Here is a 15,495-nt window from a genome sequence, read left to right on the forward strand (position 1 = left end):
AAACACTGATTTGAAACTATATAAATCCAACTTTTCCCCTCCCCATTAGTGATTTTTACAGATGTGTTTTCAATAGGGATGTGTAATTATGGGCCTCTGGGTTTGGCTGCTCTGAGCTGGATATGTCAGGGCTGTCTATATTTTTCTTTTTAATTTTTTTTTCTCCAAGCAGCATTGAGCACCTGCAACTCCCATTGACTTTGTTTGGAATCTTAGATGCTCCAAATTGCATTCATGGAGAGGCCTTTCAAAGTAATAGTAACTCCTGGAAAAGTCTGGCATGTGTGCAGGGAGGGAAGCATTTCTTTCTTCTTGCTTTTTAAGATGATAAAGAAATAGTGCATTGGCTTAGTCTCTGGGAAGGAAGGGAAAAGGAATGTTAAGTACCAGACTACAGTGAAGATCGTTCCCTAAATTGATTTGTTGGTTAATTATTAGGGCTTTTAAGCTGTCATTGTGTAATAAGCTGAGTGATACACTAAAGCGAAGCTTTTGCTTAACCCTGATTGCCTGTGCATCAAATGGCAGTTGCCTTTGTAGGCCAATACTTTTGTACCTTCCCCTGAATTTCCCTGAGGTGGTTTGTGGTAAAGAAGAGACAAGTGTGGTACAAGTTGCTGGTCCAACACAATAAACTGGGGTATGCTTTATCTTCCTAATCTTCTACAAAACTTCTGTCTGGGTTGCACTCCTAGGACCTCCTAAATATAATATTAAGAAAAATTGTGTGTTCAGAACAGCCTGTGAATTAAATTGATAGCAGTGCTTTCTCCAAAGGGGCTGACCATTTATAAAAAGGTCCAAGTAACTTGGTGGAAGGCAGAACTGAGAGTGGGAGTTCCTGGCGCGGTGCCACATCCTGAGCACTGGTGGGTTTTGGGCCATGTAAAGACCTTTGAAAAACATTGCTGAAGTCTCTGGGGCTACCTGATTTAGCACTGACCTAGAACAGCATTTGAAGACCAGGAGAACTTTGGGCTCATTGCACCAGTTGACATCAAAGAGTATCGCAAGGATGCAAGATGCAAGGAACTTCTTTGGGAGTGCAAGGAAACTGCTACCTCTCTATTCCTGTGACTCTAGGGGCAAGTTGGAGATCACAGTGAAAAGAGCAAGTAAGTTGAGTAAGTGTACCTGAAATGCCACTTGTGGATGTTGGACTCTTCAGCCTCCTGACCTGAGCATCCCAAGTGACATGTTCATCCATTCCACTGAGGGACAGTTAGGTCAGGCTCCCTCCTTTGGCTGTCCCACCTCCTTGTACTGCCAGATCTCCTTCTGGGACTGTTTCCTCCTCTGCTCCTTGGTGCTGGACTGCTTGCACAGCTAAGGCTTGGAAACAGTGGGACTTAGGGACACTCTTTCTCCACTTACTCTGTACAAAGAGGAATGTGAAGCAGTTTTCTGCACAAAGTGAGCTGCATAAAGGGACTCTGTTCTTGGCCATCTTCTTGCTTGATTTTAGAGTGGCAGAGGAATGCTTCCTTCTGTTTGGAGCTGGATACTGTGGGAGTGTGCACGCAATGAGCAAAGGCATATGCCAAGGGAGTTGGCAGTTACAGCCTCTAACAAAGACCAGCTTTATGACACTTGAACAAATGATGGGGTAAATAAGCACAGATTTTCAGGGTTGCTGTGAGGGTCTTTAAGATAACAAATAGCTTTGAAATCTAATTTGCTCCATCATAGGTGTGGACACTGCTCCATCTTTAAACAAGTGACAAATCTGCACTTTTAAATGCAAGCACTTCCCAACAAATGAGACCTGTGAATACATTTTCTGTCTTGACCAAAGATATGCTGGGAGGAGGATTTTGGGTGTGAGCACAGCTGCCCCATACTGTCCAGCAGGAATCCCACAACTGCTGTGTCTCAGGCATGTGCAGGCACGACACAAGCATGGCCAATTGCAGAAACATGTGGAGAATGCCTCTAACAGCCAGCGTCACCTCTACCCTGACCTCTGCCTTGCCAGGGTGAGTGTCTAGCTAGTCCTGTGCTTGGCCCTTAGAGCAGGGAGAAACTGGAAAAGTTCAGAGTTTAATAGGAGTCATGGAAACATTTATCGCTGCAGCTAATACTGGCTGTAAACATTTGAGACCTTCTGAACCAAATGCAACAGCGTGGCACGTCCTTAGCTAAACAAAAGGGAGTCTTGCACTGATCTGGGGCATCTCAGCATGCCAGGCTTCCACTTGTGCAAAGTGCTGTGTAAACACACAGCCCTTTACTTGGATATGATGTAATCATAAATGCTTTAACCTGGAGCTTCATTTGAAGTAACTGTGGCTCTGTGAAGGCATGGGTGTGAACTGGTACATGTGCTGATATGCTGATACCTTGAACTTGTGGGGCTTTATTTGACATTTTGTGGAGCTGCTTCAGAAAGCTGTCTTCATGTTTCCACGCAATTGATTTGTTGCTCTATGGCCATCTGTCAGTGCTGAAGAGCCCTCCTACAACTGTGAGGAGTGATTACCATGGGCATATTCTATATGCTCACATGAAATGGTCTCATCTTGGTCCACTCAAAGACCCTCTGTAGCAAAAGCAAAAGGAATTACTTTTTGGACTCCAATTTGTCAATCCCATGAGCCAAGTGAACAGCTACTCATTTGTCACTCAAAAAAGACATTACTTCTATGCTGGCATCCATTGTGTGGTTTTTCTGTCCTCAAATCAAAATAAGGGTAGGATTGCTGCAAGTCTAGTAATGGATATTTGCATGGTACATTACAAACCACAAATTAGGTTAATCCACTCTCCAAACCCTACCAGCTACCATCTGTGCATGGTGAACTAATTAACCCTTGAGATATCTGCTAATCCTGATGTGGCTTGTAAAACCAGTTGGAGTATGTTTCTTCTCAAAGTGGTCATTGTGTCCCCCCACAACGTCCCACATAGCCCTTGCTAGCTAGAGCAAGCTGCAGACTCCTGGGACAAGATGATCTTGCCCTCTTCCCTTACTGGGAATCTTTCTTGGCTTGTTTCATATCAAAGCTGTCACTTCCCAGTCATGAAGCTGAATCAAACATCAGGAAGTTGGTATGGGCTTTGCAACTTTTCTACACTGAGTCTCAGTGCTTCTCAACTAGTGAGAGGATTCACCTTGCTAACTGTGAGGTCAGACCCAGCAGGGGAGATGCTGCTTCACCTTGGATTTCAGAGCAATGGCACCTGCCTTGTAGGCAACCAAGTCATTGTGCTTATTTCTTTGAGTTTGTGCTAGCAGGAGCATTGCTGGCCACCCCTTGGGAAATCATAACAAAACACCCCACTGGTGACAGCCCACCTTGCTGTGGGGGCGCAGCTGACTTCAAGCCACTGCTCAGTGGCTTTGTCTGGCACCTTGTTGCTATGTGATAGGATGCTGCTCCAGCTGAGGGGAAATAAACTTAAAAAAAAAGAAGTTATGGCTCCTTCAGTACTGCAATGTCTCCTTTCTCTCGTTTGGTTCCTGTCTGCATCAAGCTGGCTGAGCTTTGGCCGAGTCTGACAGCTGAAGTCTCTTTAAATAGCCCCTGTAATTGAGGACTTAAAATATTAACAATTTTGTCCAAGGCAGTGTTGCCTCAGTGAGGATGCTGATGAGGCTTCCCTGGATGAGTGAACCATATTTCAGCTGGGTTCCCATGTTCAATTTTTGGACTAGTAAGATTATGGCTACACACAGACAACAATCACTGCTTTCTTCCCCTCTTGTAATCTAAAACTGGGAAGGATGTATCTGCTGGCAAGTAAATAAAAACTTGAGTCCATTGGAATCTACTTCACAAACTTTTTATAGAAACATCTGTAATGCTCTTTTCCCTCAGTGGGGAAATAACTAAGTAGAGTTGAGATGCAATGACAGAAGTGGGGCCTCAAGTGAGAAACAAGCAGAGTGTTGTAACAACACCAAGGGCCCTTGTGGCTGATCACTTTGTGGGATGCTGCTCTAGGATTACATGTGGAGCTGATGGCAGAAGTTGTTTCTTTGGCCTAATTCTTCTTTACTAAGGAAACCATCATCCTCAGTCTTGTGCATTGAGGATGTGTGCTCTGTCAGATTCAGGAGTTGCCTTATGCTGTTTCTTTTTGCTATTAGGGATAGTGTTTTCTTCTTTATTTGTTATTACACAAGGAAATGGCTCAACTTTTGGCTTTTTCTGCCTTTACGAGGTGAGCTATGCTCATCACTTCAGAGCTTAACCTTTCTGGTCCTGTCACATTGCATGTGCCTAACTTGCACTTAGAACTCCATGGCATGTTTCACTTTTTCCTTTTTATAAATGAGCTTTATTTTCTCAACTTAGTTTGAGCTGTCTCCTTTGAGATGATACAGAGAAAATGAACAGTGTGTGCTAGCCCATCTGTACTTAAACATTCAACAGGGTCACAAATGTGTGAGCCACTCACTGGATAAGCAAGGCCACATGGCTGGAACTGTCGTTACCTGTTCCAGGACTGAGATGCCAACCCTAGGGACAAAGCTTGGTAGATGCAATTGAGTATGGAGCTCTTTCCAGCTTCACAGGCCTGTGGCAGACATTTAGCTACACGTGGGTACAGGGAGAGAAGGGAACATGTGGCCTCTAGTCCTGGCAGGTATTTTATAATATTTGTGAGAGATGGCTGCAGTGGAGGGCGAAGGAAGGATCTCTCCAACAGGTGCACAGTGTTGTCTTTCCTTTGCCCTAAGTTTATTGCAGTATTGACAGCATGTCATCTTGAGTGGTAGATGCCCTTTTGATATTAGAACTGTGGGCATGCCTTAACTTACTCAGTTGACTGTGAAATAAATGGGTTCTCAAAGGGGCCAAATCTAAGAGCATGTTACTAAAGGGGTTGAAAAATCCAATTAACTAACATGGTAAATCCCAGCATGAGGCAATGCATCTTCTATCAGGGTGCCATCTGCAGCAGATGTCTTGGGGCTACCTGCATTGTGTGCCTGAGTAATAAAGCAGGCAGTTGGTTATTGATTAGTAAATCTGAACTGGGATGTTTGTCTCTCAAGTCTGTCTGCCTTTACTCCATCCAAAAGGAAAGCTTTAGCTTGAGAAGTCAGGTTTGTTTGGGTTTTTTTTAAGGTGGTGAATGGGAATCTAAGTCTGTCCAACCCCATGGCAAGGTCCCAGGAGTATCTTAAACCCCATAGCTTGGTCTTGGTGTCTTAATCTTTGAAGAAGAAACCTGTAGTATGACATGATCCCTGCAGACTGAGGCACATGCTCTTGTTTGTGTCCTGATGAATCACAAGTGTGTGCTGTGTTTCTTACATTGTTTACTACAATTAGGGCAGAAACAGTGATGGTGGACTGGCTCCCTGATGCCATTTAGCCTGTTGATGAGGAGGGCTGGATGAGGTAGTTTGCCAGCCACTACTTTATAACTTCACAAGCATGTACTGACAAGATTGTTCTTGATCAGAAATTGGGATCTGTTCCCTCATCGTACGATTAACCTTTTTGGCTGTACGTACTAATTACTGCATGGAATTTAAAAACAGCAGATTCTGGCAGAACATTTTGGTTCTCACATAGCTTTTTTTTTTTTTTAAACAGGAAGATAAAGGATTTAGTAATAAAAGACAAGGATAGAGGAGCCAGAGGCATAGCAACCAAGGGCCAAACAAACCTTAGCATTTAATTACTATGGATATACATCTTGGGCCTGGTTCTGGAAGAAGTTAGTAGTTAACGATCTCAATGCGCATCTTGAGTTCAGTCCTTGATCACAGAACTTCCTCTTCTCACAATGGAGAATTATTCTTTCTCAGGTAGTGAATTGTAGACTTCTGATCATTTTATTGGTTTTGCTTGATGTAGTAATTCCCCAGCCAGCTACTTTTCTGGGTTTTGTTTTTTTTAACAAGGCTGTAAGTCTTTTTTTTTTTAACAAATTCTTCATGTAATTAGAGAAACATCCATTTTGTGGGTTTTTTCCAAAGCAGGACTATTGCTCTGTGCTCAGGTGCACTGGCAGAGAGCAAGGTTTGAGGAAGAGCTGCCACTAAGTCAGGCAGATTTCATCTTCTTGCAGCATCTGTGTGTGTGTGTGACCCAATTCTGTATCTTCAGTCAAGATGTGAATCTGTCCACTCCAATCCCACGCTCCAAATCCAGCCTGTGGTATTCTGGCAGGAGGAAGCTGATCTCACACTTGTATTTGTACACCATATTTTTAAAGTCACTGCTTAAACTGAAATGCTTTGGACTTCTGCCTGAGGCTACTGAAGAGAAGAGCAGATAGGAGACTTTATTCTGCACTGCTTCAGTTTTCTGCTACAAGACATGTGGCCCATTTGATGTATAGGATCACTGTCATCTTCTGGGTGGCCTATATGTTGGGGTGGGAGGAAGATGGGATAAGAGAGAAAGAGTTGTTGTTGTGTTGTGTGGGGGTTTTTTTTCTCCTTGACTTTTAAACTGAAGTGTGGGGACAGGGTGCAGGATTAGGGAAAGGAATGTGTTTGTGTTCTTTGCCGTTCCCTGTTCAGCATCGATGCTGCAGAGAGCCCTGTGTCTGGGAGAGAGAACAGGGAGACTGGGTGGGCAGGGGAGGACTGCAAATATGAGGTGTGGCTTGAGCACAGTCGTGGCTGAACAGCATGCACCCTGCAAATGCCTTGGAGAGCCTTCAAGCCAGGTGCTGAAAAAGTACTTGGTATCTTAAAGGATATATTGGCATTTCACTTGTCTTTAAGGAGCTCTCTGTTCTCAGTCTGCTCCTTTTCTGCTTCCCTCTTCTGTCTGTCAGTGGCAGATGGTATTAGCACTGCCTGCGTGGGTTTTTCCTCTCTTGCACAGAGAGTACTGTCTTTTGGTTTTGGCACACTAGCTAAGGCAGGTGAGAAAAGCACTTCGGAGCTGGAGTGATGATCTCCCACTGCAGGAATCCATATGCAGCACAGAGGGGTTGGGCTGGCTGAGAGGAGCTGACCTTCCCTGGGCATTTTGGGTAACTTCGTCTCAGGCTGGGATGCACTTGAATCTCTCTCATGAAAAGGAAACCTGGATGTAGGATGTGTGTCCTTAGGCTATTGAGAGGACTTACCCTTAAAATACCGCTCCCTAAGGGCCTCCAGCTTTGTGTGTGGCTTTATACCTGTCATATTCTAGCTTGCCTTTGTCCAGGCTGCCTGACAGAAAAAATCCTTTCCAGTGTGCTGTGGGTAGCGGCTTACCTAACCCGAGAGGGCTGGAAGCATTACTTTATAGAGGTATTCAGCAGGAGTTACAATGTATGCATCAATTATTGGCCACCTCTGCCTGGACATGCCAATGCTGCTGGACATGTTCCCTGCTTGCCAGTGTGACTGCTTGACTCTTGCTCTTTTTTTTTTTTTTTTTTTTTTTGGAGCCACACATGAATCCCAGCATGTGTACATACCTCTGAGCTTTCAAGTGCAATGTCAGGGGCTTCTTTGCCCTCCTCCTTGGCAGTCCTGGAGGCTGGGTTTTAACGCAGAGGGGTGATGCTTTCAGTTTATACAGCTGTAGATGTGGATTAACATTCAGATATTCTAGGCACTTCCCAGTAAAACTTGGAACTGCTACAAAACTGTATGTGCAGGGGCTGTACCAGAGTGATCATGTGGGAAACAGTCCTCACTTGCCATGTGGAAAGAGTTAATATGAGCTATGGCTGCCAGAACAAAAGCTAAACAGTCCTGGATACTACTAGGTCTGCAAATGGGATTAAAATGGGCTTTTGCAGAAGTAAGCAGAGTGGAAAATTGAGACTAAGTTTTCTTTGCATTGTACTTTTAGAAAGTATGAAGGACTGTATGAGGCTGTGAAACGCAGCTGGTGAGTGTGTCACTGTGCAGTTTGTCAAGCGCACAATCCTCTGGCCCCACTGCTCTGTTCCAGCTCAGAAGAGGCCTCTCTGGTTGTGGATTCTCCCCTGCAGGAGAGAGTTATCCAGATGATGAATTTCTGAGGCATGCTTGAGTCACGTGAAGGCCAGATGTGAACTTTTTCCAAGCAGTGTGTGTGGGTCTAGTGCGCGCCAGGCAACGTGGCAAGTGGACGTGGTCTGAGTTTGGTCTGCAGTGTGGTGCCAGGAAGGCGAGAAGCCCCAGCAGCTCCCGAGGTGGCCACTTCTGCCAGGGAGAGAGGAAGGGGCTGGCTGGGCTCGTCACTGCAGCTCAGCACATCTGTCCTCACTCCCCCACAAAGGCAGTGCCTCTCTCCCAGTAAAAGCCCTGCGCAGGCTGTTCATGATGGGGCTGAACTTGATGAATAGGACTAAAATTAAAGGCCTTATTTAATGCTTGCTGCCAATCCTCTTACTCAGGCACTTTAGCTGGATTTCCATGTTTGATAACCTACTAGTCAAATATGTGTTCTAGATATAGCCCTCTTGAACAGATGGCGTGGGAAGTGGAGGTGATGTTCAGCTTCAAGTGTATAGAAGAGGAGATATCTCTGCAGGGATGAGAGGTTTACTTTAAAATGCAGTCTCCTAGTGTGGGGAAAAATTAATATATCTGTATTTCTTCAAAGTGTGTCTTAAAACATTTGCTTTAAACATGATGCATCAGCATCCCATTGACACAAGAGCCAAGAAAACTTATTTAAGCGGCCTGGTAAGGGACAGGGGTGACTGCTGCTTGCCCAGCAATTACAGTAGCAAATAAATCTGTCATTGTGGTACCTAAGAAGTGTAATGGCTGACCAGGCCCACCCTGGGTCAGGCACTGGGCACAAATGTTGGTTTTGTTTAGGTCTTTCTGGAGCCTGGAGGAAGAAACATCAGTGGTGCAGTTCAACAGGGTGCCCTGAGCAGCAGTGCTTGAGAATAGATCAAATCACTGTCAACCTTTCTGTGCCATCCTCCCATTTCTCTAACTGTCTGTTGTTCTCTGCCTAATTGAATGAGTTAATTGTGTGAGCCAAGAATGTGTGAAAATGGTTCCAGTTCAGATTCAAACTCATCTGCATTTTTCCTCTTTCCAGGCTGTTGTGCAGCCATGTTGTAAAGCTACATGTAGACTCTGTATCAGAGTAATTCTCTAGTAAAAGCACTACCCTTCCTAGGGAAGACTGACAACACTAAGTATTACCCTTTCCCTCTCCTAGTCTAGTACTATTGCATCTTACTGCCTTCCCGTTTAACCAAAGTGTTAAGCCCCAGCTGAAGGGGAAGGGGCTAGAGGAGAGAAATCTGAAGCAGCCTGACTAAAAGGATGGTCAGTGGGTGTGGGTGTTGAAGGTTTTGGAGATGGCTCACAAGTGTGTTGGGGAGCACAGAGCATGGTGCTCTGTCTGCAGATGGAGTTCCTTTCTGCTCTTGGTTGTATGGATGGCCAGCCTTACCTTGTCAGGAGGAGGACGCTGTTGAGGCAGAATCCTATCAAGAAGCTTCCTTAACCCTCATTCTTCAGAAGCAACATTTATTTCCCCCAGCTCCAGTCTGAAGAATCACTGTTTATATTGCTGATCTTTTTTATTTCTTTTCACCCTTCCAATTAACTCAGGAAGGGCATAAGTATGGAAAATAAATGTGCAAATCACTCAGCAGTGCTCATCAGTGTGGTCCTTGAGCAACAGAGCCATAGAGAGTGCTAATGACCTACAGAACTGATCACTGTTGGAAAGTGGCAGTCTCTCAGATGTCAGCATCTCTTCAGCATGGTCACTAGTTCTTAAAATAATTTTCTCAGTAATTTAAGGTTCACCTTAACAGCTGGGAGATGTTAGTGTTCCCAGCTGATGTTTCATGAGAACAAGAGTGTTTTATTAATTAAATGGAACTAGGAATGTTCTCCTCTATGGAAGACAGCTTCTGTAGAGGAGGTCATACCTGTAAAATTTAAGTCTTTGCCCTCCAAAACAAGGTAGCCACAACCAGATCACTTGTTGGGACCTGTCTTTGGCACATGCTGACTTCTCAGTCATGCTCAGAAATCATTTGGGGCAAGGACTACATAGCCAGAACTACAAGCACACTGAGACTCGTGACTAGTATGATCCAGTTCCCCAGAACTACGGCAGGAATATTGTTGGGAAATATGTAACTTAACAGGCCGGACAGCTGTACAGTTTTAAAAAAATTTTCTTATAAAGGTCCCTGATAGCCCCAGCAGAATGCAACCTGTGAATCTCCAGGAGAGTGTTCCTTGTGGCCTTGACAGCAGTATTAAATAACAGATCCTGGACTCAGCATTGAACTGAATGTTTTAGACAGTGTACTAACAAAAAGAAACCTGCATCAGTAGGGTTTTTAAATGCCTGTGGAGGAGTTTCTCTGCACCTGCTGGACCAGGGACCCAGCTGGATGTGCAGTACTGATGTGAACCATGAATATGGTGTCTCCTGGATTTCGGTAGCATTGAGCTCCTGCATTCAACTCCAGACTGACTCCAGCTTTTGTAGATTTTTCTGGAAGCTCGCTCTGCTCTAACTGCACACAAGACAAATAGTCTGCTGCTAAAATGAGATGAGTGGGGCTGTATCACAAGCATAAAGCATTAGTCCCCAGCAGTCTGGCGCCTGTTCTCTTGCCAGTGGTGGGAGGAGCAGCAAACAAACCAGGCTCAGTGGCAGCAGAAAAGCTTCTACTGAAATCTAAAATAACCTGTTTCATGTTCACCACAGCAAATGGCTTAATTTTGCCTTTAAAGCTTTTTGCCCCTCCAACTCCTTCCTTTTCTTTGGCACCTGAGGAACTCATTTTATCTGTCTGGGGGTTGCCCAACTCTGTGGTGGCAGCTTGGAAGTGATGGCATGGGGTTCAGCAGCTGCTTCCAGTGACACGCCTGCTCTGCTGCTATTTCTGTGCAGTGTGGCTCCAAAGGAAAGCCTCCTCTGTGCTCATCACAACTGCCTTGGCCCCGTGGCTTAGCTGTAATTTATGGATCTATGTTTCATTTGAGCTTTTAAAAATAATTCTGATTGGAGGGGTTTGTTCTGGCTCCAGCTGAAGTCGGCAACAAGGGCTGTGGGGACTGATATTAGGAGCAGAACTGGGATGCTGTTGCCTTACAAGTGGCTTGTTTTGAACAGGCAACTTTTATTTCCCTTCCAAATATTGAGATTTCCCCCCTCCCACCTCCAAGTCATCTGAGACCAGCCAGCACTCAGCTGTGCAGCAACAGGGGAGAGGAGTGGCAGGAAGCGAGGGTTTGTTCGTTTACCGTTACCAATCCCATTGGAAACCAGCTCCGAGCCCCATGTAGAATTCCAGTAAACCCCTGTCCTAAAGGGGAAACCCAGGGCCGTTCAAAGTTTGTGTTTTGTTGGCTTGAGCACAGCTTGCTTCTGGGGCCTTTGACCTCCTCCCCGTACACTGGCTCCCGCCGTGGCTCTTCATTTGAGCTCTCTGTGAAGTGGAATCTATCACTAATGTCTGATATTTTTATTATTTGTAGGGGGGACTCTTAAAAGCTGGTAGCAATTAGAGCTTAAATGTCTTGGAATTAAAAAAAAAATCCCAAGAAGGAAGTTTAATGCTAAGCAGATGTGCGGGAGCAGCTGAAATATGCTGGCTGTCTTCTGCTTCAGAAGCAACCTCATCCACATCTAGCTGCTGTCAGGCTGGGGCAGCTGAGAAATGCTGCTGCTTTTATGCTGCTTCCTGGGCTGGGAAGCACACATTGTGGACCTATGGGATTGTTTACCAATTAATATTTATATTGCCCTTTTATTCTAGCTTAGACCAGTAGCGTTTTTTACAAGGAGAAAAAAACCTCTTCTGTTTAAAAAGAAATTAAAAAAAAATTTGTAGTTGCTAATAGAATTGGGGGTTTTATGGTGAGTTTGGTTCTTTGAGTTCTCACATGGGATGTCTATAGATATGGCTATTGTGGATCTAAGTTTAAACTCCTCCTCTTCTTGGGCAGACAGATCCAGGGCAGCCCTAAGCTTGTGTTAAGTGCAGTTTAACACCTCTGTCTAATTGTTGGGTGGTTCAGCCAGCTGCCAGCTTGGATTGGGGCAAACTTTGAAATCTTCCCAGTTGCTCCTACAATACATCATCTGCTTGATTTACCGCTGCCACATTCAGGTTCTTCTGTCTGGAAAAAGATCTGACAGCTGACTGAAGTTCATAATCCTGTTCCTGAAGGCAATGGAAGTCTATTCAAAAGCTAATAGACAAGTTGCTGACAACAACTCTTTCACACCCTTTCCCGTGCATGCCCCAAGTCTGTAATAGAAACATGCTGTATATTCCCTCCATAAACTACAGCACAAGTTACTCTGCCAGATGATTTCCTGTTGTACTCTACCAATGCAGAGCTCTTTTCATTTTTTTTCTTAAATGGTAGTCCAAAGTAAATGATTGTAATGGTACATCTTCTCTGTTGTTAAACCAGTAAGTCCAGAACAGGGTTCCTAATTGCAAATAAGTTTTTCAAATTGCATTTTGGAGTTGTCAGATTTAGGAAATTCTTAGACTGTCATATAAACACCTCTCCTCATCTCTTCACCCACACACTCTGAGAGTAACAACTGCCCTTCTGCTCCCTCATCCCACAGAAGGGGAGTGTTTGATGGTTCTTACTTAGAAATGGGGGCAAACCTACTAACTTCTAACACATGCTTCCAGTGCATTCAAGAAAAAAAGTAACACTTAACATTTGAAGATTATTCCCAGAACCCCAAGTCAAGTATTTACACCCCATTTCCTGGAGGGGAAGGGAAATCTTTTGACCTTGTTGGTGGCAATTCTATTAGCTTTCTTCTTAACCAGATCTGTCTCATATCTATTGGCTAAAAAGATGGAATTTCTAGTTATACTTTAAATGTACCTTTATTGGAGCTTTGTACTCTTTTCCAGGGAGCATTATTTGTCTATTGTTATTTTCCTTAATGTTATTCCAGGGTAACAAGATGCTTGTAGAAATTTACCTGTGTTTGTGAAGCTCAGTCTCTGCAAGTTGTCCACTAGTCTTTTAGGGGTCTTTAGCAGCTGCAAAGCTAAATAGTTTTGCAGGTCTGAGGCTTAATAAGACAAACTGTCTCTTGGTATGTATTCCCTGTCCTACTGGGAATAAGCTCAGGGCATATCTTATTCCAAGATCTCAAAATTAATTCACCTACAGATCATTTTCCTAAGTTCTGCAAATCCCCTAAAACATAAAAATGAACTGGGTAGTTCTTATGACTTGACCTTCCACTGAGGAGTCCCCATCATGCCACACTACTCTTAAGAAAAACTTAATGTCTCTTTCAAAGCTGTCTTTACTAACTCTCAGACTTTCTGATATGACTGCTTTTCAACTGTTTTCTTGTGTTTCTAATTTCTTTCTCTTTTCATTGCTGCCCTATGACTGGATTTCAAGTTTGGATGTCCAGTTTGTCTGAGACTCCAAAAAAGAGTGTCGCTCCAGGTAAATTCTCGCATCTTGGTGTTCTGCATGCTGTTAAAAAAAAGAATTCTGTAGTTCAAGCTGTGTGTGATTTTGGAGTTATCTTGAATGTGAGTCTCTGACATTGGATACCCAGGATCTGTTGTCTTCTTGTGTATTGTTTTTTTCATGATGAACAATTTCTTATAAGGAAGAACTTTCCTTTTCTGGTGACTACCTCACCTTGATTCTGCTGCTAGCAGTGGTTAGTAGTTTGCTGTGTTTTATTTTCCTTGCCCAACTCAAAGGTGCCCAACAATCCAAGGCAGCTTCCCCTCTTGTGATGGGTTGACTGTGGCCATAGTTAAGTGCCTGCACAGCTGCGCTTTCACTATTCTATGTGGGATGGAGAAGAGGAGCAAAATCGAGAAATATTATGGGTCAAGACAAAGCAGAGAAACATGACTGTGTTCTCCCTTGTCCTTCTGAAACACTCTTTTCCATTTCCAAAGCAAGTAGTAACAGTTTTACATGAAAAAGGTGGGACTCTGATAAAGATGCAAAATTTTCAAGGGAGAAACCATCTCCTTATTACAAGGTGTTGGGAAGGAGAAGAGAGCAGGGGAACAACTTCTGGATGAGGTGTCAAAGTCTGGGGAGAAGTAGTCCCATACAAAGCAAAATTAAGAGATAGACCCTGTGTCTGTACAGGATGTTGGGCTGGTCACCCAGTTGGTTAAGGCTACACATTGGTCTTGGGGCAAAGAAAGATGGAAACACTCCTGCTGCTTTCCATGCTAGATTTAGTAATTATTCAAGTTCATGTCCTTTTCAAAGTATGTGAACAAAATCCCACCATCCTCAGTGGGTGAATGTTTACTTGCCTGAAGTTTTTAATGAGTAAGACTACTGTGATTCCAGAAATGCTGTCCTTGACAGAAGTGGAATTTATCCTTGGGAGGGTTCTTCCTCATCTTAGCAGAATAGATCTGATTTCAGGGTGGTAGCTGGATATGAAAGTGCAGAAATATCTGAAGTATTCAGTCACAGGAGCCTGCTGGTCGATAGGTCACTGGGGAGTTGAGACAGAGAAACAGGACAAGACTGAGCAGGAGAAAAACATGTTGAGGAGGAGACAGAAGAGGTGGTGTCCCTTGGGAAAAATGACGAACAACCCTTTACATTACCTGGCTGGGGGGTGAGGTTTAGTTTCTCTGACTCAATAAATCTGTTAGTGTTTCATGTTGCTATAAGTAAAATGGCAAACTGAATGCCAAAATTTATAGCCTTCTTGAAGGGCAAGGAAGCAAAATCTTTAACAGATACAAATTTTCTTCCTTCTGCTGGCTGCTTTTAGGTAAATGCATGTTGCTAGATTGGCTTAAAATGAGTCTGTGCATGATGATAGTGCAAATGTAAGAGATGAATTGCATTGCATGGTGCCCAAGAAGGTGAATGTTGATACATAGTGCTGCTCAGAAGTCTTATGTACCTTTGGCATGTTCTTACCTCTCCGTGCTATTCCAGTTCATGTGGCCTTTCAGTTTGCTTCTCATTCAAATGAATACCCAGTTTCCAAAACAGCTGTCCTTCATTCCAGATCTGCCATGGGCTGTATCCCCACATGTCAAGCTGGCAAATGAGACTTGAATTTGGACATGATCTTTACCTATATAGTACATGTATGTGTGTTAGGCTGTGACTTGGAGACAGTTTCATGCTGCCCAAGCTCTAGCTGAGGTCTTGTGCCTGCTCTATTAAGTGGAGACTAACCAAGAATTGAAAGTGGTTTAATTAGCTACTCCTGGAAAAACATGGGTGCCCTACAGTCCTATCCGGAGAGGTGCTGTGGCAGGGCACTATTTGAATCATGCCTGACTGCTGTAAACTCTTTGGCTACTCTGATTCATGCCATGTGGAGGGATGTGAATGTGTTGAACCACTGAGCAGGACTAAGGCAAATGCTAGAGTAAATAGGTGACTTCAGTCTGGTGGAAGACCCAGCTTGGCAGCTGTGTGAAAATCTCCAAGCAGTTTAACAGATTTGTAGGCAAATACCTGAGTATTCATAACTGTTTCTACCTGTAACCTAGTTGGTTGGAATTGCTGTTCAGAGAGCCAACTTTCCGAGAAGGAGTGGAAAGAGGACTCAACTTCTTACTTTCACCCTCCTGCCTCTAATTTTTCTTGGCTCAGTTTTAAAACTTAGCAGA

At 43.9% G+C, this 15,495-nt stretch overlaps 1 protein-coding gene across 4 annotated transcripts in view; it reads left to right on the forward strand.

Moving 5' to 3' along the window:
* The window catches only part of SH3PXD2A (SH3 and PX domains 2A), a 245,191-nt gene that overhangs the window by 162,625 nt on the left and 67,071 nt on the right, over positions 1-15,495 (forward strand). For 2 of the 4 annotated variants that reach the window (XM_071563708.1, XM_071563710.1), the window contains exon 7: positions 13,277-13,324. The exons of the other annotated variants lie outside the window; for them this stretch is intronic. In XM_071563708.1, coding sequence (XP_071419809.1) covers positions 13,277-13,324 — 48 coding nt within the window. The remainder of the gene's footprint in view (positions 1-13,276; positions 13,325-15,495) is intronic. 4 annotated transcript variants of the gene reach the window in all.

The sequence above is a fragment of the Pithys albifrons genome, chromosome 9 (genome assembly GCF_047495875.1).
Source record: "Pithys albifrons albifrons isolate INPA30051 chromosome 9, PitAlb_v1, whole genome shotgun sequence".
NCBI classification, from domain to species: Eukaryota; Metazoa; Chordata; class Aves; order Passeriformes; family Thamnophilidae; genus Pithys; species Pithys albifrons.